This window comes from Pelecanus crispus, chromosome 9 (genome assembly GCF_030463565.1).
Source record: "Pelecanus crispus isolate bPelCri1 chromosome 9, bPelCri1.pri, whole genome shotgun sequence".
NCBI classification, from domain to species: Eukaryota; Metazoa; Chordata; class Aves; order Pelecaniformes; family Pelecanidae; genus Pelecanus; species Pelecanus crispus.
The window spans coordinates 10,933,151-10,957,499 of NC_134651.1; the positions used below are offsets into that span (position 1 = coordinate 10,933,151).

Here is a 24,349-nt window from a genome sequence, read left to right on the forward strand (position 1 = left end):
ATCCCTGCTGTGCTTCTAACTAGCACAAACAGCCATGGTCCAGAGACAGGATCAGGGGACTGAAAAAATATTAAGCTCTCTTTTTAGATAAACAAAAAGTAATTCAGCAGCCGTGGCTTAACGCATTTCCTCAGAGCAGTGGAAGTGAGTTTGTTTCACTATCCTTGCACAGCTGCAGGCAAACAGCAAGGAAAACATCCTAGCTATGGAGCAATCTCCCAATAAACGAAGGATCAGAAAGCACATGGTGCTTGCCAGAATCCTGTCAACAGGGCACCTAGCTTGCTTTCTCGGAAAAGAGAAAGCTTGCACAGAAAGATGCACTCAGAGAACAAGCAGTAATAGGACCTACATGTTTGGCTCCTTCCAGATGCGACCCTTCCCTTGTTACATCCAATGGCCCTAAGAGTTTTCACAAATGGCCCCTCTTAGCTCCCTTTTGATCTGCTATCTTTACTGCTGCCCTTCAGATCTATGCCCCCTCCCACCCAGGTCAAGCCCTGAACAGAAAACCTGTCCTGTGTGAAGCTTTCTTTCCCATGCAAATGTTGTAGGTGGTTCCTAGGGCCTCCTGTACATGGGAAAGTTTCATACTGACTGGATGGATGCGGAGTCACTGGTACACCCTGGTAGCACCACCAAAAGCAGAGAACCACTGAGAAAGCAAAGCTCTCTAGGAAATCAACAGACATTTGTGCATAGCCTCACCTGGGAATGCTGGTTAGATATGTGACCACATTCAGAAAATCTTCATCAGGTATGTCACTGAATCCTGCAAATTCTGGAAAGGTTATAATGGGTGCCCCATCCTTCCCTCTTCCTCCTGCAAAAGAGAGGTTATAAAGATTAGAGGGTGATTTTATGCCTTTGGATGGACTGGTCAGTACTCAAATGGGAACCACTGGCATATCCCTCATTGAAAAGCACCCAGATCCAGTACATATGTGATCAGCTTCCCATTTGATAGTATAACTCACTGCAGTTCATTACCTCAGTTTACTCCAGCTGAGATTCTAGCCTCTGTTGTTTATTCGCAGGTTTTTCATGAACCTTCTGCATAATTCTGGTTAAATGCTTTCTTTGGTTGTTTTCCATTTCCAAGTAATTTCTTGTGATAATATTACAATATTTCTCTATGTATAGGTACAGCACTCTCCGATTCCTTTTAGACATTAAAGGAAATGAGGTAATAGAGCATACAAGCTTTGAATACATACATATAACCCATGACACAGGCCTAGGACCAATTCAGTCTTAGGTCTTTCTTTAACAAAAAAACCTGCTCAAAGTGCATGGAGTATTTAATCAATGAGTTTTGCTCTTATCTTATTTATTTGCATCAAACCTCCGTTAAATAGGACAGGAAAGTAATAAGTGGCAAGGTCAAGAAGAGTCCCTATCTGAGGGACTCCTTGATCCAAACAGCAGTATTCAAACTCTGGTAGAGCTACGGGAAGCATGGAGCTGAGTCCCTTATAACCCAGCAGCCTTTACAGTTCTCCTGACACAATGCTGAGCTCTAGGAGATGTTGCAGTACACAGCACAAAGTTACTTGCAGGACCAGTCCTAACTTGGTTCTGCTAATAAAACTGGGCATCACTCAAGCCACACAGAAGTTAACAGGAATTTTCTCACCATCTTGGATTCAGAGCCAAGAGCAGGCTAATGAGGCAGTAGCGCATAAAGGAATACGATGAAAGAAAGCTTTTGTTACAGGTACCTTATTGCTTAGTGCTGCTTAGGGCACTAAGGACATGCTTTTCCTTGAGTCTTTCTCCTTCCTCTACAATCTCTATGTAAGCCTATTTTTTGCACTAGGCTGAGGAATTCTCTACAAACCCAATAGTGAACGTAGTCCTGCAGCACACGCAGTTTTCCTAGTCATTTACCACCCACAGAAGATTCTTGTTCAAGGAATAGCCATGCTCTGGGTTTCCCTTTAATGAAGGGTAAGCTATGAGAGGGAGACAGAAAATTACCTTCCTGAAGGAAAATATCCAATAAATTATCCCAGTAGGAGTATGGGAGGAAACAGAGACTCGGGGAAAAAATATGAGTCCTCATTCCTCAAAAGTGCCCTCTAAATCCCCATAATGGAACCCTGTTTCCAGGCTGCTCCCATAGACCATTGCCTTTCCCTGATGATAATCACAGCTGATGCCACAAACCGGTCACTCCTGCTCCTGTTTTGGTGGTCATTGCACAGAGGTGCTCCAGTAATTCCTAGCTATTTCTGTGTAGAGCGGTCAGCCCCTTGCTAGTCCTGATCCTGCCTCTGCCCAACTCTCCCAGGCTCAGTTGGATTATTTAAGGTCCCTTCTGTGCTGTCCAGCCTTGAAGAGCTGGGATGCTGAGGAACACAATGTTTGCATAAAGTAAATGTGAGAGCTTTGGTAAATTGGAATTGTGAACAAGGAAACCCTTTTCCTTCTTGATGTCTGGTGACATGGTGGCTTTGTCAGGACACTACCTTTTTCCCCTATTTTCCTTTCTGAAGGTTGATTATTGTTTTAATTACACCTGAAAATGACTTAGTTGTGTTAGATCATCCACTAAACTCACCCTGCTAGGGAGAAAACAGGCCTACAGAGATTCAAAAGGCTTTCAGCCAAAATGCAAAGAGGGAACACTATCATTCACACTGCACTGAATTGGATTTCAAATGCGGAGCAGAGACACAGCCTCCACGTTGACCTTGGGATAAGGCCAAGTGCTGATGATGCATGGCAGCTTGATCTCGGGGCACTCTAGCTGCACTATTTGCAGTCAGCAGTGACATAGAATATGCTGTGATGTAAATTTAGTCAGACTTTCCCCAGACTGTTTTGCTGCACTCTAGAGGCCAGGAACTCCAACCAGCAGGCACCCAGTTAGGATGGTTTGTTACAGGTTCTTAGTGACATCTTCTGGACACAAACAGTAACGGCCAGGAAAATGAAATTGTAAACTTGACTGCTCTGTCTCTTGCAGAGCTCAGTGCATGCCAAGGTATTTCATAGATGGCATCTTGTACACATTTAGGTGACTCCTGGGCACCACGCTTTCCCATTCACATATTTCAGATATGTGAAGATACTCTAAATAGGGGAGATGTAGTAACCCGGAATATTTTGGTTTAAAGCAGCAATATTTGCCCCTGGAACATAAGATAATGATTCCCCTGGATCCCCTCTTTCAATACCTGATAGTTTACCTGCAGTTTTGCTCAAGATGTGTTTAAACTACAAGTTTCACATGGCACTTCTAATGCTCCTGCTGACCAGGGTCTCTTTGTAGACCTTTTATCTTCTCTTTCTTTTACATCCACATTCATACATGTGCTCTTCTCCCCCTGGCCTCTTTTCCCCAAGCTAGATGAGGCAGGCTGATGACCTGTGTGGGGTATGTATGTGGATGTGTATTTTTGTCACAGGACCTTCTCCTATAAAAAGCCATCCAAGGAATGAGTGTAAGCAGACTGAACACTGACTACTTCACCACTGGCAACACATCTAGAAGGACACTTAGGAGCAGCCTCAGACTGAGCATTCAAGTAAGAGCCAGGAGCTCCTTGCCTCTGACTAGGCTACGTGCCCTTAACAGCTCTTGGGCCTCATCTCATTCTTCAAGGTGAAGGCAGCACTTCCTGCTGCAACCAAAACAAGAACAACACTCAGAAGATTCTTGAATACAGCTGTGTTTCAGACAGGGAAATAAACAAGGAAACACTCAGTTCCTGGCATACCATGAAATTAGGGTGAAGTCTGAGGGAGTTTTTTTGATCCAAAATTGTTAAGTACTATGACAAGAAGAGAGCAGGAATGTCTGAAGTGTTGGGTGAGAAGCAATAACACAAATATGTTAGGAATGGGTTGTTCCTGCCCATATCCGAACCTTGAGCAGTAGTGGAGTGTCCTGGTTTCAGCTGGGATAGAGTTCATTTTCTTCCTAGTAGCAGACATAGTGCTGTGTTTTGGCTTTAGTAGGAGAAGAATGTTGATAACACACTGATGTTTTAGTTGTTGCTATGCTACTGCTTATGCTAGTCAAGGACTTTTCAGCTTCCCATGCTCTGCCAGGTGCACAAGAAACTGGGAGGGGGCACAGCCAGGACAGTTGATCCAAACTGGCCAAAGAGCCATTCCATACCATATGACATCATGCTCAGTATAGAAACTGGGGAGGGTGGGGTGGGTGGGGAGCAGTGATCACTGCTCGGGAACTGTCTGGGTATCGATCGGCAGGTGGTGAGCAATTGCATTGTGCATCACTTGCTTTGTATATTATTATATTGTTATTATTATCGTTACTATTTTACTTTACTTCAACTATTAAACTGTTCTTATCTCAACCCAGAAGTTTTTTCACTCTTACTCCTCTGATTCTCTCCCCCATCCCACCAGGGCAGGGGGAGTGAGCGAGCAGCTGCATGGTGCTGAGTTGCTGGCTGGGGCTAAACCACAACACAAGGGTGTCTGGAAAACTCTCTCCTCTGGATGAGAGAGCAGTTCATACATCTAAATGTTAATGCCATTTTTTTTCCCTGACACTAAACCAAGATTTGCTGCAGTATGCAAATTTCTGCAGAATGTGAATTGACAAGCTGCAGCCCTTTTTTTCCAGGCCATCAACCTTGCTTTCTAGGCAGTTGCCACTAGATTTCTTCCAGTTCTTGAAACACTTTAACTGGATACTTAGTGTCTTGGAAGGGCAGAGAGCACAAACTAAAAATCTTCAGGGACTGTCTTCAGTCAGTTCCACAGCCATAAGGACTAAGTGCATGGAATTTGGCTCCAAGGACTCTCTCTGTAGACGATCCTTGCACTTGCTGGGACTGTGCATAGCCCAAATGCTCCTGGGCATCACTTGTGAAAAGAGTCTAATTGCTGAACAGAAAATTTTACAATCCATCATAAGTGAGGCAGACAGGAACAGAACAAGCTCCAGCAGCTCCATGAAAGGCCAAAAGGAAAAAAATAGTCCTCAAAAAGAGGGAAGAAAAAAAAAAACCCAACATTTTAAGTAGAAAGTGAGGGCAGGAGGAATGAGACAGAAAAGAAGTGCTGAACAGTGAGCCACATGAACACAGCACAAAGCTGACAGGGTTACATTATGGCTACCGAGGCACATCTGCTCTATTCGGCAGTGTCTGTGCAGCAAGACAAGGGGGCCCAAGGACTGCCAGGACCAAAGGGGCCTGACAAAAAGCCAGAGCAATACGAGGCATGAGCTGAGCTTAAGAGCCTCATGGAAGAAGTGAGCAATAACTTGGGTTTAGGGGAGTCAGGAAAAATAAAGATACACTGAAAAATGGGTATCAGGAGCATGGCCACGCCTGGCAGCTGTCTTCATACAATGCACAGGCCTGTCTCGCTGACTTGCAGATCCTCCGGGCACCATTAGATGCCACTCTGCAGCACTCTTCTAGCAACCCAGCCACCTCCAACACTTTCTGGCAGCTCCAAATGCTGGTGCCAGGCCAGGGAAAGAGCAGCTGGTGGCAGTGGCCGTTGCAAGCAGCAGCCACAAGAGTTGGAAGTTCAGCTGGCAGGAGGGGAGGTTCAGGGCTATCCCTCTGGCTGAACTAACACGAGGTTCACTCCTGACCCTGCCTTATGGGCACCAGGCCATCCCGCTGGCAGTCTCCTGTGGGTCACTGCTCCTCAGTCAGACCCCAGCCTGCTCTGTCACAGCTAGCCCTAGAGTTTTACCTGCAGAGAAAACACAACCAGATTTTGTCTGCCATCTCCTGATGCTTCCCTCCCAGATAGCACCCACAAACACGACACATGCTGCCACCCTGATTCAGCTCCATCAATTTCCTTCAAGAGGTCCATCTCCTGTCTGCTCTCTACCTCTGCAGATAGCAACCTGCCTTGCATCCAGCCCATACTCATTGGTCAAAGGTATGGACCCATGCTGCTTGGGGAAGGCCATTCTGATTAAAGATCTTGATGTCTGATCAGAGGTAAATTATCAGCAAGCAGTTAAATCATTTGCATTCGGGGTCACACACAGAGGTTTGTCCAACTCAACAACTTGGAGCACAAACAAGGCAGGCAACATCAGGAGTTGGAGGAAGAGAAGGCTGGACTGCCTGGAAAAAGGCAAGACTTAAGAGGGAAAGATTGCAGTCAGCTTGACCTTCTGTCTGGTTTGCCACTCAGAATGACAGCATCCCTTTCCTCCTCTTCCTGGGCACTTTCCTTATTCTCCACCCCAGCTTCTTGCTCAACTTTTCCTCTTCTCTGTGGCCCAAGGGCAAAGGGACAGGAAAAACCTGGGTAACAGGACAGAAGTACAGAGTGAATGTGGAAGGGAAAGAAAAGTAGGAGAGATGGTGCACAAGCTATACCAGGGTAGTACAAGGCATGGTAATGGGACCATCGCCCACTCTTATGTGTGCAAATTCCCTAAGTCCCAGGACACAAAGCAGCATTCATAGTTGCTCCTATTGGATAGACTTTCCAGCTGCCAATGCAGCCTGGCGAGCTGTTGCCGTGAAGATGAGGCCAGAATTCAGCTGTGGAAACAAAATAGCTGAAGTATTTGGGGGAATAATCTACATGGGGAAGAACGGGATATGGCAGCAGAGAAAATTTAATTTTGCTTTGCAGTGTAAAGGGTGTGATTGACAAATGAGGTGAGTGCTGCATTCTGAGAGCTCTCACAGCTGAAGTTGCATGTTGGTATGACCGATGTAAAAGCACCAAGCAATCACAAGTGCAGACCAAGTTCCTGGACACAGTGGGGATCCTAGGAAATCTCCCACCCCCCAGTTCTAGCCCACCTATTGCCTCCTGTCCAGGGGCCAAAAATACCCATGGTTTATACAATCAGGGGCTACACTGGAGTCCTATTCCATAGCCAGCAGCTCTTCTTGTAACGCCAATAGCAGGATTTGTAAAGTAATATCTAACTAGAGCTTAGCAAATATGCTGAATCCTTTGGAAAAAAAAAAAACACAACCCAACAGACAGGGTACGAGCAGAAGAAGTGCCAAAAGTTTGTCTACAAGTTTACAGTGCACACCTCTCCAGCCTGCCACAGACACCAACTCATCAGTTCGTATTGGAAAGTTTTCTTTCAAATTTTGCTGACACGTGCAGGCTAACTGCTTGGGTCTGCCCACATGCAGAGAGCTCCCTTAGTCATAGCAGAGCTGAGTATAATTCATCTCCTGGGTCAGACAGCTGAAGAGTTCAGCGATATCCTGGCTGAAGTTTCACTGCCTTAGTCAGGTTTTGCTTTTTTCCATGCTCTGTTGTTTTGTTTTTCCATGTTGATTAAGGGTTGTGAATGCTGAATTTCTCGCTGAAGTTAAATCATGCTTCCTGGGTCTAGATTTTTTATGCAAGCTCCGAACTGTCCTTTTGGCAAGGTCAGGCGAGGTTTTCCAAAAGGCTCAGTTTAAAGAGGAAGCAGGTGGCCAAATACCCTCCAGGCTTTGGAAATTAAACTGGCTTCGGAGTCAGTTACCATTTTCAGATATAGTCTCCCATCCACTGAAGTCCATTGACTGAACAGGAGCAGAACACAAAGAAAATGAATCTGCTAATACACTTCATGACAGTTTGTCTAATAAATTTGTGATTTAGTAACAGGATCCATTATTGCTGCAAATGGCAGATTGGGCTCTTTGACAGAGTAATTCCAGATAAGAACAGGTTGTGAAGCTGCAGATAAAGAGGGAGGGGGTAGTAGTAGCTCCAAGAGCAGATTGGTACAGTGGGTTTTAGCCTGTCAGCAGGACAGGAACAGTATTTTACCAGTAGTTCTCTATTCTTCAGTAAAAACTGGTGTGTGTTAGAATAGCCAGGTTTTCAGTACTACCCAACTTTGTGATCTAGTTCCCTTAACAGCTACTGGAAACACACAAACATAACTGTGCACTCCTATGTTGTCACAGCTGTAGTCCCATAATTGGGAGTTCAGTTTTCGGGGAAAGGAAAGAGGCAGCAGTGGTTTCAAAACTCCAATTTAACCACAAGAACCAGTACTTCCACCAGATCTCACAAGCTAAGCAGAGCTAGATCAGCGCATGGAAAAAGAGATGACCAAAGTAGAACTACATGATTAAAGACATTGTCACATTACACCGCAGCCTTTTCCATGACCACAGCAGACCTGGGAAGGCTTTGGACAGTTTCCCTGTTCTTGGCATTGACAGTACAGTCTTTGGTTAGTCTGGTAGCTGGAGGGCCAGGACAAACAGGAGGCTGTTAGTATCTAATACATTCATTATAACTAGACCCTGATACAGTCAAACACCAAACTCATTAGGCTTGTTCCAGAATTCCTACCATCTGCTTAGAGACTGCAAGACAGTCAGATCCTCTTCTAAGAAATTTGTACACAGCAATAGTAGAGGAAAGCGTTTCTAATGAGTCATGTCCAGAGAAAACAAAGAGCCTTTGACTTCAATCATTCTACTCTTTCTTTTCTGCTTTACTGCAAGGGAATATTACAGTTTCACTACATCTGCCTCAGCCGCCAGCTGTTAATAAAAGGCTGATATTAACCAAATATTAATTTATAACAAACTCTGCAACAGTCAACCAGTTACTTTCATTATCACTGGACAAATGGATTTGGGGTCCACAGGACTGAACAGGAGAGCTCGACAAAGCTAGAGGCTGTGGAGTAGCACAAACCAGACTCACTGCTAATATCCTCTGAGCTCTGCATGTGCGTGCATGGAAGAGGTGGCTAGCTGCACGCTGGAGGCTGCAGGCTACAGAGTGAAAGAAATAACCCCAACTAGTGTAAATCAGCATATACCATTTTTAAGAAGTTGTTCAGAAAAACATATTATATGCCCAAAACACTCCTCAAGTAAGTTGGGAGTGTCTTTGGCTCCATCACCACGGGTGGTAAAAGAGCAGAGGGGTTTTTTTTTCCTGACAGTGGCTACTGAGCTGGAACATATCAGCATGGAAAAACCAGGAAATAGGCCAAGTGTCAGGAGATCTTCAGTCTCCATGTAGGCAAGGCACCGAAGCACCAAAATATTTGTGGTTGCTTGTGCCTAATGAAAAGCAGCATGCTTTAAGGAAAAGCTGCAGAGCCACCTGGGGAGGGGAGGGGGGGTAGGAATCAAAATCAAATGAGGTCATTTATGTGTGAATTACTTTAATACATGAAATGAGGCAGGAGAGTGCCCAAACCTGTTTTCATTGGATGAAAAAAAAAACCCAATCTTTTGCTAGAGGAAAAAGGAAGTTACACTTATTTAGAGAAATGCATTTTTGAAAAGTATAGTCATTTCTGGCTTGTACCTAAACCTTATTTTGCAGGAGGCAATAAAGGGACAGTAAGGAAGATTCCTGTTGTTATATTTTATCTATGACCGACCCAGTGGTCACCAACAGAATAAGATACTGGGTTAAAGGGACCTCTGAGTAGGTGATTTTATGTTCATGATCTTCTTCACAGGCTGCCATGGGGATTTCGGAGTGGAGGCACCCACGTTTCCAAATTTAGCTGTAAGCTTCAGACTGAAATCAACTTAGAGACTATGAACTATACTGCCCTGTTTCTTATTAGGATATTATTTTTGGAAGGTACTGAGGAGATTTTAGATAAGCCTGAAAATTCCTCAAATGGGATTTGTTATTTATGTAGATGGGGGGCATGAAAGACACCTTTTCACTCACTTCTGGTATTTGTTATTAGTATTTGTATGCTGATGAACCAGTTATTTGCCGATTCCTAACAAACAAGCCCCTCAGCCCTGTCTTCTGTGAAGAGTTATTTCCAAAGTTTTTAAGCACCTTAGTTTTAAATAGTCTTATTTAAACATCTTTCTCACCGCTTCCAAGAATAAAAGAATTAGATCAAATGTGAAGAGTTGAATTTGCTGAAATAGCAGGTGAGAATACAAACGCTGCTGAAATGATGAGTCCATAAAGAAATATGAAAATGCTTTTTTATATTTACCCTTGCCATTTCTGTGCCACATTTAATGTTCTAGCTGGAACTGGAAATGGGTTTTTCTTCCTGTTTAGTAAACCACTTTCTACCAGTTGCTCATTACATGCCATATATAACCTTTATTAATGGTCTCAAATATTGCAAGGCAATGGGGTTTAAAAAAGCAGTCCTCCACATTTTACCAGATTGGCATTGCACATGAGGCAATGAATTCTCAACACGCATGATGTTCTTTACACTGGTATGAGTGTTTTCAGGCATTCATGTGTCAAGTTAAATCAAAGGCCTTGAAAACAATATTGGTTTCCAGCAGCTCAGCATGCCTGGTGAGCAGAAAAAGCAAGCAGAGCATTCTAGAGAGACCAGCTGATAAGTGTTTTCTTGCTTACAAAGAGCAGACAAGCATCCCAGTTGTGATCTGACTGAAGTTAACATTAAGACACAAGAGGAGTTGAACAGTGATTAGATTCCCTGTTCCCTTCCTTGTATTTAGAATATTTAAAAGTCAGTTTAACACTAATAAAAGGGATCTGAGTAGCATTTCTCATGCAGTTCTGTAAGTGAAGATTGGTTTCAAACTTGACAACAGCCCCCAGATTAAGAGACTGTCAGCTCCCACCCATCAGTCATTGTTTTTTCTGTTAAGCAGCTAGCACCTTAAGGGAAAGGGGTGCCCAGCTTTCCCTGACCACCTAATGCTTCTGAGACCTTCTTGTGGCATCTGTATATTGAAGTCTCTGGCAGTCAGGTGTGGAGCACTTAACAATAATACCAAGTTACTCACTATCCTCTCCAGTTTGGCACGGCAGAGCTATAGTAAGCACAAGGTATGCAGGCAAATGCCTGGACAGCCGAAGGACAATACTGCAACATTACCCCACAAAAATTGTCTTAGGATAGATACTACACTAGCATTTCCTAGTTACCCTGCACTGAGCACAACGGTGGGATGCAAAAGGTTTGAGTGATTTTATACAGTTGCTGACACTGTTCTGCATGGAGGTTTGTGTTTATTAAGAATTCTAGGAAGATGTGACCCTGAGATGCTCTACTGCAGATGAGAAGGCAGCTGGTTCCACCTCTGCTCAGTCAATACCCTGTGCCGAATGCAAAACAATTAGTTATCGAGCTTATGAAACTGCCACAAGGTGCTACCTAGAAACTTCCAAAATCAAGTTTTAATACTCAGAACCCCATAAGGAATTCTGAGTAACTTAAGGTTTGGATTTCATGTGGCAGCTTGGAGTATACTTAAAAATGTGAAGATGCAGCAAGGATTGGGTCTGCTGAGTTGATCATTTGGAGAGTTGTGTCTGTGTACTCTCTGCACTGTGTACCCAGTGTTCCCCTCCACCAAGCAGAGAGGGACAGGCTGTCCAAGAGAAGCTTATTATGACCATCTCAGTATTTTGTGCAAATTCATGATATTTCACTGTGTGTCTATGGTGAAGAAGGAAAGCAAATTCTTAAATTCCCTTATTTGCAGAAAAGGCAGAAACAGAGACAAAAGGAGTTGCCAGAGGCCATACAATCAACAGCAGAGGCCATTTTAGGACCCAGACAAGGATTTCTCTTCTACAGTATCTGAAATAAGCGTATTAAATCACTTGGCAAATATTTCAATATCAGCTATTTATTTAGGGCAGGAACTGCATCACTTGTGTAATTGTAAACTTCAGGCAAACAAAGGAATATATAATAATCAAATCTTTAAAAGATTAGAACCTTGCACTTTAGAAATGAATCATTTCTAAAACAAAGGCAAATGAGGAAGAGGGGGAAGGTCATGAATAGCTCCCTGATAGACCAAAATCTTTTCCCACAAACAAGGTGCTTGGACATTGTGCAAAGATATGTACAGAAAGATTTGTTTAATTTCTTACCCTCTAAATCTGTTTCCCCCACCCCATTGTGGAGAGCATGGAAAATTAACTTGCCTTGAAAACAAGCACAGCAAGTTGGCATTTATCAGTTCCATACACTGAGAATGTCTGATTGTAACGGCACTTTTCATTAGCGATATAAAAATACTATTGCAACTGCTGTACAGAGCTGAAGGGTGACAGTCAGCATGACAGATTCCAATACATTTCCAAGAGAATCCCAGAGTGTGATTACCAGCAACTTCTTACCTGACAAGATAGCAAATTGCCTGTGGAGCTGCTCTATTATATCCACTGCAACCAGCGGCCGTATCTCCTGCTGCATGATTTCATCTGTGTAAGTGAAAACAGAAAACTTCAATAAGTTAATAAAACCTTAATGACAATTTTTCCATCCTTTAAGAAGCCAGCAAAACAAAGATGACACTCAAAGGAAAAAAGCTTGACTATTGGTTCAGATGTTATATGACTATCACAGAGAAGTTTGTGATACTTACAGAATCTCATCTTCAGCCTACTTACTTCATCTACCGCCTTGTGATTTCAGAGAGCACTTTTCATAAACCAGCTCCAGTAGATTTGCCAGAGCGTGTCACAGGTTTGCTCAAGCTGACAGCCTGCTCCTTACTACTTCATGTTCCATATTAAACCACTGCATGTGGCCTCCCACATAAAGCAGCTTTTCAGTCTTTGAAACAGTAAAGTCTATTTCAGATACAGTGCCGTGTTCCACCCTGAAGTCCCTGGTCTCTGCTTGAGGACTTTGTCTAACCAGCTAATCCAGAACAGTTTCCTTTGCTGATGCTTTTTCCGCTACAAGCAAATACATAGTAAAAGGAGGAAATAAGGGGCTGTGAGGCTTTCTTCTCTTGAAAACAAAGCCTGTTCTTTTTAAGTAAACACTGAAAAGTTAAAAAAATAACTTGGCAAGCAGCTGGGGAAAAATCACCACATTTTTTGTGTGTGATCTATTCGGTCACCAGCAACCATAACCTCACACTGAGCTAATTTGATCTCTTTCTGTAACAGGTGGACCCAATTGTTCTCCCCACTCTTCACCCCAGTCTAGACCAGCAACATTTACTGGGGAATATCTGCTAGCTCAACTGGCAGGATCAAGGTTTATGTGACAATAGTGTCTATTGTAATTAGGCCTTTAGCCACTGTGCAGCTACAGAACCACAACCAGTCCTGCCTTTGTACAGCTCACCGCTAACTGCCCAGACATCAGGTGGAAGGAAGGAAGCTGGGTCCAGATAGACCACAGATCAGACTAAGGCAGCTAGTTGCCCTATTTAAGCACCAGGATCTTCACTGATGTCAGTACAATGCAGGCACTGAAATACCTTGGTGCACCTGGGTTTAAACAAACTGTCCAGAAATAGAGAGGGAGGTCAGAGAGGTTAGAAATTAGCTTCTTTCTCCTGCATCCTAGTCTGTTGCCCCAAATACCATCTCTGTCTTGCTTTCAGACATCCACTCTGATCCTTTCCAGAACTAGGGATTCTAGGTTTTAAATGACACAATGTCACTTGAAAACTTTTCTCTTCATTTTCAAACACTTCACTAATGCCTTGAGACAAAGTAACCGAAGAGTTTGTGTCATTGCCCTGTCTTAGACAGTGACACACAATATGAAAAAAAGTTGCATAGATTTTGGCTGATGCACAAAACAAGGCAATAATTCCAAGCAATGGAAAAAAAAAAATCTCAAGGGGGCTGATTCTGCAAATCTTTCCTTTGAACTAAAAAAGGGAAAAGTCAAACTAGAATGAGTGATGTTTTTGATGCGAGACCTTCATTTCCATCCTGTTTGTGCAGCCCACTATCAGCTTCTCTGATTCTTCACATTGCAGGTGGCTGAGAGCAACCAGAAGAGCAGACTAATGAATCACAGCTAAAGAGCTTGGCCCCAGTGATGTTCATAGGACTTACTGTAATTTCAATCTACTGCTATGATCATGTATTTGTGCTGTTGCAGAGTTAGCAGACCTAAGGCTTAGCGTTGGACACAGGATAGTTTATTTTCACTCTGAGCAGAGATACACTGCTCCAAGTAACCAAGTTGGGTGTCTGCAGAGCACTGAGCCACACAGTTGTAGCCCATGAGCCCTGCATGTCAGTGTGTGAGCTATGCTCACTTATTTGAATGTGTGATTCCCAGTCACTACCAAATGTATTTTATACTACCTTTCTCATCACCTGAATGAAGCCCAGGAGTTGCCCAAGATCTGAGCTTGCCTGTGTCAGGTAGTGTGTATACATAAGAAAACAGTGAGACTCAAGGTCTCCTGAACTGGTGGGGACTGCAGGTAGGGGGGGAAGAGAACAATTTGTTTCAAAAAGCATAGTGGTACAACTTAGATTTGTGGCTTATTCTCTCAGTCAAAACCTGAATATGCAGTAGAGATCACAACACATAAGAAGGTAGATACAGCCTTTGTGGGAAAACCACCATATCTTCTCCCCACCCCAAGGTACCAGAACTGCAACAATGAAAACTACATCCCAACACAGCTGCACAACAGCATCTGACACACAGACTCATAACTTAACCTCCAGAGATGATCCTGCCAAAACCAAGAGAGTTTGCCTTTGCTTGGGATGGCAAGAAACCTTACGAAGCCCTGTTGCTCTCAGCTGATTAATGTAGCTTGTAAGATAAGGGATCCCAGTCATTCTGCCAGGGACAAATAGATTCTGACACCAGCTCAGCGTTTGCTTGTCTCTCCAGACTTCACAGAGCTGGAATTAAGAGACGCATCTGCCTCATCTCTGCCTTGACATCAGGGCAACTTAACCTTGTGCTCTGACGCATTGCACTACTTCTAGCAGCCACCCTGCAGTGGTTGTCTGGACCACACCCTCTTTCCTCCAGCCTTGATGGCTACAGCAGAACTGCTAAAAGTAATGCACATCCACCTGTAGAAGTGCCCTGTGCTACACAGGGTGCCGCTGGTGGATGATCTTCCAGCGTATCGCTGACGTTGTTCTGAAATCTGCTTGGGGAAAATAGACTCATGTCCTTTCTCTCAACATGACCCTCACAACTATATTTCACAAGGCTTTTATAACAAACAGGCCAAAGGGACCAAAGACTGCACAAGGCCAGAACAGGGCTGGTCTCTTCCACTCAAGAAATATATGCTCTTTTCTGTGCTATATTTGTTCTGCAAGTGCTGAGAGTCATTCTCGGGGACTGGAACAGCCATTAGGACCTTTTCATCAGCAGGGCACTGCTAGGGTAACAAACCTGCCAGTACAACAGCTTGCTTTTGATGTTTGCCAATATGAAGGCATTACTAATATCAACCAGTCTTGAGCATAACAGAAATTCCCCACTCCCCCCCCCCTCCATATAGCTGCTGTATTAGCTTGCTCTAGGTTATGTATATATATATATAAACTAAGTTTCTGGTTTCTAAATATCCTTTTTCTACCAAAAGAATCTTGTGGTGTAAGGATAAGATGAAGTAATAGAAACAAGAACTGCAGAGTGCCAGTTAGTTCTCATCAAATCCCCCACCTGGGTAAGATGAGCCACGTGGGATTTGCTGTAAAACCCACACTCAGTAGGACACATTCAGATGATGAGAAAGGTGGTATAAAATATGCTTGGTGACTAGGAATCACACATTCAAGTAAGTGAGTATAGCTCACACACTGACATGCTGGGAAAATAAATTGTAGCAGAAGAAACTAGTGGGAGACTGAGAAAATCTGAGGGAAATAAGGGAAGGTGTCTCATGAGACCAAATGGCAAATCAGATCATGTAGCTATGAAATGTCAGTAGCTGTAGCCAACAGCACACGAGGTCACATTCACCCCCTTCCATCTTCTTCTAGGACAGTGCTTAAAGGTAGTTACTCTACAATATCAATGAATTCATAACACCGTCACAGCACAGACCTTGCAGTAGAAGTCCCAGTCCTTGGAAACATATGGTTACCTGGGGCTGCTGAAGGAAGTTTTTAATCTTTGACTAAAAGAAAAACTTGAAAAAAATTCTTACAAGCAAACTGAAAGACACAGGTCTGGGTTTGTTTTAAGGCCATGACATTTTTGCCTCGCATTAGTGAGCATTAATCCATTTATATCTTCCACTAACTTTATCCCAGGAGGCTCTGTAGCCTTCCTGGTCTGTGTACTGCAAGCCACAAGCCTGCAGGAAGTGGTGGTCAGCCTCTTGGGCAGAAGCAACATACCATTTTCCTGTGGGACACATACCACAGCTGAGAAAATCCTGCTTTAGGCTGACATGAGCTGATATTGAGCTAACAGCCGCAGGTTCATAGACTACTTCAGAAAAATTTATTGATGATAGGTATGTTTTAATTCACTACACAGGGACCCAAAAGTCAATGGGAAGGTTTCAGGAAGCTGAGAAGCCATAGGAGCAGACAACTGCCTTGCTTCATTGAACCTTGCTAGTATCTGCAGAAGAGATTGGACAACCCCTGGTCACTTCAGAGCAGTCCTGTCCTCTGATAAAAAGTCTATATAGCCATGCAACTAAAGATCATATCAAAACATACACCAGCCAAGTGGCTGGAACGTGGTTATCGTGGCAACCTTGACTCAGGCATTTCCTAGCTTCTGTGTGATTATTCTTGTGGTTTTAACTTTTGTTTTTTTATTGAATCATAGAATGCTTTGGGTTGGAAGGGACCTTGAGAGATCATCTAGCCCAACATCCCTGCAGTGAGCAGGGATTGAACCCGTGACCTTGGCATTATTAGCACCATGCTCTAACCAACTGAAGAGACAGTTACTCATAGCTTCTCAGATTTAAAGAAGAAGAAAGCTTAATTGGTCAACCAGTATTATGTGAAACAATGTCAATTCCCTACATAAGTTGCCAAAGTTTAATCTTTACACGTACCATGCAATTCTTTATTACTTGAGCTAACTGAATTTGCCAGGACAATTAAAATTTGAATAAGGATGTGATACTAGAGGAAAAAAAAATTAAACAGGTCCGTTAATCTACTTATGGTTCTCCTCTTAGACTGCTATAGATTCAATTCCCAGCAGAGACCAGTTTCACTGCAGAAGCATTAGGCCTTCCAGTTTTGCTTCCCAAGGTTTTCTACCAAGCAGGAGAAAAGAAAAGCAATTAGTAGAGCCATCTGTCTGACACAGCTTCTCCTCCCTCCCAGATCTCTACGGAGGCTAGCTGCAACTGTGCTATCTAATCTTGAAGGGGAAAGCCATTCAGTTACGCTTCATAATTCCTCACTCAAAAATAAAACATGCTTAGGCTTCCCCCCCACACACACACTTGCCTATTTTCTTTCTCACCACAGCTGTATGTATTCCTACAGCAGGTCTGGAGCACAGCCCACACAGACTGCTGCCTTCAGAGCTACACCAACAGCAGCTGATTAAAAAGCAACAGTAAATATAATCTTGTTCCTTCCTCTCTTCTCTGAGCACAGAGAAACTAGTTTACATGCTAATGGCAACTAATGGTTCCAACAGCGTTGGAAAGATGACCTGCTGGAGTGAAAGACTGGACTGCGCCAAGCAGATTGATACAGCAGTGCCTGTTGCTCCATGAAAGACAACCAAAGGCAACCAGCCATAACAGGACACTGGGGTTTCTTTGTTTTTTAGTGACTGAATGCTACAACTGCCAGGCCTTCTGTTGACCAGAGGAGGGGGTTGCTTCAATCCCCCCCATCTGAAGTCATTAATTTTGGAATAATGGTTACAAATTTCCAGAGCAAAGTTCATCTCTTCTTAATGACAGCCTAATCTGTAATTCACAGGGCAGGAAGACAGCTGGAAGTGAAATAAAATCTTTGCTAGAATCGTAGAGTACATTGGCCTACTTCTACTCTGTGCAAGCTCAGTCAAAAAAGTGACCTTTACAGCATTCAAATCAAAATTGTGGATTTAGGGAAAAATCAGATTGCTGACGTGATGAAAAAGATAGGGTTAGGCCACAGATTTCATTTTAAGAGCATGAAAGGACACCTAATGTTATGTGTTCTTATTCTTCTTAAAAAGTACCAAAAGGCAACACACAAATCCAGAGTTCAAAAGTTGCAAAGTACCTACAGTTCATTCTCTGAAGTCCTGTGTCTGCTTGCCATGAACAACAACAGTTAGTTAAGAGTCTAGCAGAGCTAAATCAGATTTCAAGAATTAAACATACTAAGGAGACAAACTTGCATGTCTTCATTGATAAGGTTTAAGCAGGCTAATGGATTTGAAAATATTCTGTCCCACCGAAATTCCCAATGCAAACCCTTAAGCAAAACATTTCCCTTCCTGAAGGCCAAAAAGAACTTTTAAAGTTATTACATCAGAGAAAGAAGTTCTTGGTTTGGGTTTTCTTTTTTTTTTTTTTTTAATTGTTTCTCTTTCTCACCATTTGTGCCCTTTGTGTACTTTTTGAAAATGTTTGTTTATTCTTTCAGCCCAGACAGAGAAACAGCAAGATCAGTTACTGATACAAGCTGGCTGTGCTACAGATTGTTTGCTTTAAAGAGGAACTAAAAATCCAGTTAAAACCAGAAAGGAAATCCCATCCTTTCTCTTATTCTTCTGCACATTCCAACCACCTCATTTTTTTTTGCTAACCCATGTTGAGTCAACTGAAAATTAAGCCAGGAAAAAAGTTATTGTAAATAAAGTGAAGCAATCTTTTTCTTAGTGGATTCATTCTTACCTGGGTTAGCTCTCTGTGAAGGAACTTGAAGGGTACAAGTGCTAGTAAGGTGTGGGGTGGGAAACGGCAAGGCCAGGACTACCTCCTCCAGCAGAGAATCAGACTTAGATCAGCTTAGAGCAAAAGCCAAAATGCAGCATAGGTGGGTGACTGATGACATCTTTTCTCTCAGATCACTTGCTAACCAAGCACAACTGTAAAACCTACAAAGTGTATTTGTTTAAATGTAATTTCTATTCTCACTAAAAGTAAGTTTCATAGCAAAGTTTGCTAACTAACTGCCAAAGACAGAAGGTTCTTCTAAAATATTTAAGTAACTCTGGTTCATGTTTGGAGGTATCCCTTAAAGTGTTTTTGTTTTGTTTTTTGGTTGGTGGGGTTTTTTTGTTTGGTTGGGTTAACTGTAACAGCAAACCCAACTGTGTGTACATTAATGTAATAGAAATCTGGACAAGCAAGAGCAAGACTCCAACTATCTCAGGTGATACACTACTGATATGCTCTGATCCCTTGAGAAGGGGACAGATCTATGCCATAGTGTGGATAGAACTGCCTTGCAAGCTTTCCCAAATGATGTCCATGAAAGAGAGAAAGGTTAGCAATGCACACCTTTCTCTGAAGAGCTCAAAAACCTGTGACCCTCACTGGCTACTTGGGCAGAAGCTGAACTGGTGCCTGATGTGATCTTCCACTGCACAGCAGATCTGCTCTGAAGTTTTCTCCTTTTGTTATGCTAAGTCATAATCAGTATTTCCAAAGCATTCTGCACAGCCTAATGAAGAACGTACAGCTTTACTTGAGCTTTGCTTTGCAGGCACATTAAACATTTCTTCTGATTTTAAGTCTTTCAGCAAAGAGTGCTCAAATTACTTTGGATCACTGCATTTTTCAGTTCACCTTGTTGACTAAGTTTGACGTTCACTTTTAACATAAAATTACAGGAGTGGATAGGTCACAGATTGAAAAGACCTGTTTAGTGGTTGTGTTTTCCCATGCTCCAGGAGTGGTTACGGACTTAGTTAAACAAGTTGGTCTTACAGGCAGGCATAACACACATTAGGAGTCTACTGTGGCTGACTTGGAAGGGGGGGAAAGGAGATATATTTGTATCAAAGAACTGAAATCATGTCCTCCCAACTGGAAACCTGCTCATTTTCAGTTTCTGGGCAGCACTTGCAGCCCAGAAGGTCAACCATATCCTGGGCTGCATCAAAAGAAGCGTGGCCAGCAGGTCAAGGGAGGTGATTCTGCCCCTCTGCTCTGCTCTGATGAGACCTCACGTGGAGCACTGCGTCCAGCTCTGGGGCCCTCAGCACAAGAGGGACACAGACCTGTTGGAGCAGGTCCAGAGGAGGGCCACAAAAGTGATCCAAGGGCTGAAGCACCTCTCCTATGAGGACAGGCTGAGAGAGCCGGGGTTGTTCAGCCTGGAGAAGAGAAGGCTACAGGGAGACCTTATTGCGGCCTTTCAGTACTTAAAGGGGGCCTATAGGAAAGATGGGGACAATCTTTTTAGCAAGGCCTGTTGTGACAGGACAAAGGGAGTAATGGTTTAAAACTAAAGGAGGGTAGATTTAGACTGGATATAAGGAAGAAATTTGTAAACAATGAGGGTGGTCAAGCACTGGCACAGGTTGCCCAGAGAGGTAGTGGAGGCCTCATCCCTGGCAACATTCAAGGTCAGGTTGGACGGGGCTCTGGGCAACCTGATGTGGTTAAAGCTGTCCCTGCTCACTGCAGGGGGGTTGGGCTAGATGGCCTCTAAAGGTCCCTTCCAACCCAAAGCATTCTATGATTCTATGATTCTTGAGTAGGTATGTTGGGCCGCTGTGGTAACTGAAAAATCTTACTATCCTAAAGATGCAAACCCATTAACACACACCTGTGCTTGATTGCAAGATTCAAGAGGGGCTCAAAGCAGACATCAGTGGCAACCACTAAGCAAGACATTTGATTGTGGTCCAAGTAAGAAGTTAAGCACTACAGACAGGCAGGCATCAGGGAGGCAGCGACGCTGGGGAGAATTAGAATTCCCAATTATTTGCAGGTCAACATTGCCACTACATAACAGGGACATATCAGCTGCACTGATACTACAGGAAAGGTGCATATGTTTGGAGTCCTGTTTTGTTGAACATTTAGATATCTCTTAATCTAAAATGATAGAGAACAGCCAGGAAGTTCAGATACAGAATTAAAATCTGAGCCTGGGGAACCCCAAGACTCAGAAGTAGTGAGGTTGACAGTCAATCAGGCCTATCCATAGTTTAAAAATCAATTATTCACTTCTGTGTCAAATTGGTGAGCAGGCTGTTACCACCCCAGGCAGGATGGGTCCCTGCTACTATTATATGCAGTGCTGCTACTGCTAACGTGCACCCTTCTAGGGTTTATTTCAGCTTTCTAAGCCAACCTCAAAAGATTTGGATATAGACTTGCTTGGGTAAAGAAATAGATTTTGACACTTCTTCCATTTAACCATTTCTTGAAAAACAGTCTTTTTATGTTCTTGTTTGGCTAGGATTTTTTTTGTTTGTCTTTAAAGAAATTGTCTTAAAATTGATTGGTGAATCAAAAAAAATCCGTATCTTTCTCCTACTTAAGTAAACAGGAAAGAAAGTAAAAATAAGCCAGTATTTTGATTTACTGTTGGTACATTCTACAAAAATACATTGGTGTGTACAAATACATGTCTATAGTCATACTTCAAGGATTTTCACAACTACTTAGTGTCAGAATGCACCAGACACACACACATCTAAAAATCCTTGATTAATTATTCCCAATAAAAGCTAAATTACACTAACTAATATAAAATTCTTAAAGCATATACTCTCACTGTTCGGTTTGGGTGACTTCATATCCCATCCTTTTATGAAGACACTTGTTATAATATTTCTGTAAAATCATAAGAGATAGTAATGATTATGAACTATCCATAATCAAAGAGGTAAAGAGAAACACCATTCCACATCATTTGCTCAGCAGAATTTTTTTTTTTTTTTTGAGAAAGACATTGCTTGATTTCACAGAGCACATGCTGAGATATTATAGGGGGGATGTTACATCCTGCTCTCCCCAAAACAGAAACTTCCCTAATAAAAGGCATTAAAGGCCAAGGTCTAATCTCAGCAAGAGCTTCGAGAAATTAATCCAGATTTACAGCAGCATAGTGCAGCCCCTTGTCTAGTCCCTCAGTAGTAAACACTTCTTGATGGTTTCTGATTTTTGCCAGAGAAAAGTTAATTCTTCTTCCCAAAATCTGTGCTTCACAACAATGCTGGATTGCTAGAACACAAATTCCTGCTCAGAGAACAGAACACTACAAAAGAAGGTTTCATATTTCCACACTGTCATGTTAAAATCCATCATGAATAATAAAAACCACATGTGGCAAACTGCAAAGCTAAAATACATTTACTACAATACTTGGACACTAAGCTAATCAAGAGATACGGCAGACTGTATGGCAGACTTCATTCCTTCCTCCCCAGAGCTTGCCAGCAGACAGTTTCACAGCTGAAACAGTATCTTAGAAAAATTCCAGCCACTGGCTCTGCTCTGAACTATTGCATCCAGCAAAATCACTTCAGAGCCTATTCACATAATTTTTGAGGGACCACTCGGCTCAGGAGCTGAAGGACTGTTTTCTTGCTCACTCCTGAACAGAGGCCAGTCCGCTCAAAACTATTTCCCTGGTTACTGCCACTGGAGACAAATAGTGAGCCATAGCTGCCATCGCTGCTGCCAGCAGCACTCTGAATCTCTCTGAATCTCTATCTCAGTAACAGAACAAATACTGCTCACAGCTGACCTCTCTGTCCGAGGAGACCCAGCTACCCCTCCAGCAGCCTCTCCAAGCTGTCACCACCACCTCAATTCAGATGCCCATTAGAAAAAGCAACAGAAACACACTACAAAGAGTGATGCCTCCCCTTTAGACCCACACACACTCACAAGCATGTGCCCTCCCTTGTGTCGCAGGCTGGCTTCTCTGCAGTCCCACTGTGGTAATGAGTTCACAGGAGGCAGAGGGGAGGGATGGAGAGAGGCAGCCTTCTGTGGAAGCAGTCCTGGATCTAACCAACGGTGCACCAAAGAGCTGACGCTCTCCTGGAGGAGACTGCACAAATTGCTTAGTAACTGCTTCAACACAAACCACAGCAGAGACCTCTGACACACACCATACCCAGGCTTTAACCCTCCCCAAGGTACAGCAGGCTTCTTCCCTCCCAGGCAGCTCTCCACTCAGACCCTTAGACACTTTGGAAGCATTCACAGTTTAGCACAAAGAAATAACAGATTCACTTGCTGAGATTAAGGCATGGAAAGGGCTCTCGTTAAAATAACTTTAAATAGTAGAGTATTCAAGGCCAAGGGAAACCAACAGCACTGCTGCGAATAGCTGTCTCGGAGTACTGTCCTGAGGGCACACCCACGCACCAAAGCGTAGTACAGTCATTTAAAGGCAAAGGAGAAGACTGCACGAGACCTCTGACTTTGGCTGGAAACAGGAACAGCTCCTGGACAGGGGAGTAATCAATTCTACATCTCTAGTTCAGCAAATTCTTCAGGACACAAGTTTGCATGGTGCGTGAAGAAAGTACACGTGTGCTTTCATGTTGGTGTGACAATGGTAACATGGCATCTATAGCTGTCTGCGGCAATACTGGCTCATCACTTTAGCGTTACGTTTATTGATAAAATTGTCCCTTTCCTACCACAAACCCCTGCAGCTCAGTAACGTTAGATACAAGCCACTCTTTACCTAGGGTACAACAGAGCAGCTGTCCCCTAGAATGCATGATGCAGTAGTAACATCTTGTTTCTTCTACATGTCCTGCCATCAGTCAAGCTAAAAATAGACAAGTGTCATTCATTTTATAGATAGGGAAACTGAGGCACAGGTAGAGGAATCCAGGTCACCAGCCAACCTCAGTTTTCCCGACTTGTAAAATGAGGAGCAGACCAAAGTTGTCTGTACAGATAGGCTACTGGAGTGGATCTGTCTTAAGGATAACACACCCACTGTTTTCATCCTTCCCCCATCAGCCAACCAACAAATTACCACAATGTTTACAGTATAGCATGAGAAAACCAACAGGATTTTATATGTAGTTACAGATAAATGCCAAATCGAAGTAGAGCATCACCATGCTAGGTACAAGATACATGTAAGAGCTCAAGACACCTGCAGTGTTACAGACAGTCACTAGGTGGATAAAGGTAGGCTAGGAGAGCAGCAGGATGCATAGTATGTTTTTACATTGCACTTTCTTTCCCCAGGGTCTCCTAAACTGCATGCTAAACAAATGAATTTACCAGCTGTAGTGCGTGTGTAATGTTACTCTCTGCTGCGTATACGGATATAAATGTCCACATGTAACCAATTTACAATCAAAATCTGTCTCCCATTCCAGACACGTTTTGCTCTCTGGAGGGGAGGCTGTGGGTGGGAGATTCAGCTCCAGCTCTGCTTGCACACAGTGAACAGACAGCAGCCCAGTTACACACCGAGACCCAGCTCATCATGGTGGGACCCCACAACAGGCAGCAGAGCCAGCGCACAGCAGAGCTCCCCGGCCAAGGTTGGCTCAGTGCACTGCCCTCTCCGGGCAGCATTCCCAACCTGCCTCCAGAGACTCATCCTCCGTAGGAGCAGAGGTAGGAGAAGCTCCAAAGTGTTATGGACAAGCATCACATCAATGTAAGTGGCTGAGAAATGTGCCAGATGATTACACTCTAAAAATCATTTTAACCCTGTGTGTAGAGATGCTGCAGAAGTAGCAGATCCAGCTGTGGAGTCAGAAGACTAAATGCTACTCTGCAAGTGAACGTAAATGGCTAACCTGTGCTGACTCCTGAGACAAGGAGAG

At 43.3% G+C, this 24,349-nt stretch overlaps 1 protein-coding gene across 1 annotated transcript in view; it reads right to left on the reverse strand.

Annotated features, from left to right (window-relative positions):
* Nucleotides 1-24,349, reverse strand: part of MCF2L2 (MCF.2 cell line derived transforming sequence-like 2) — a 161,112-nt gene that overhangs the window by 130,381 nt on the left and 6,382 nt on the right. The window contains exons 2-3 of the mRNA XM_075717124.1: nt 12,046-12,129; nt 709-823 (exon numbers count right to left, since the gene is read on the reverse strand). Of these exons, the coding sequence (XP_075573239.1) occupies nt 709-823; nt 12,046-12,129 (199 nt within the window). The remainder of the gene's footprint in view (nt 1-708; nt 824-12,045; nt 12,130-24,349) is intronic.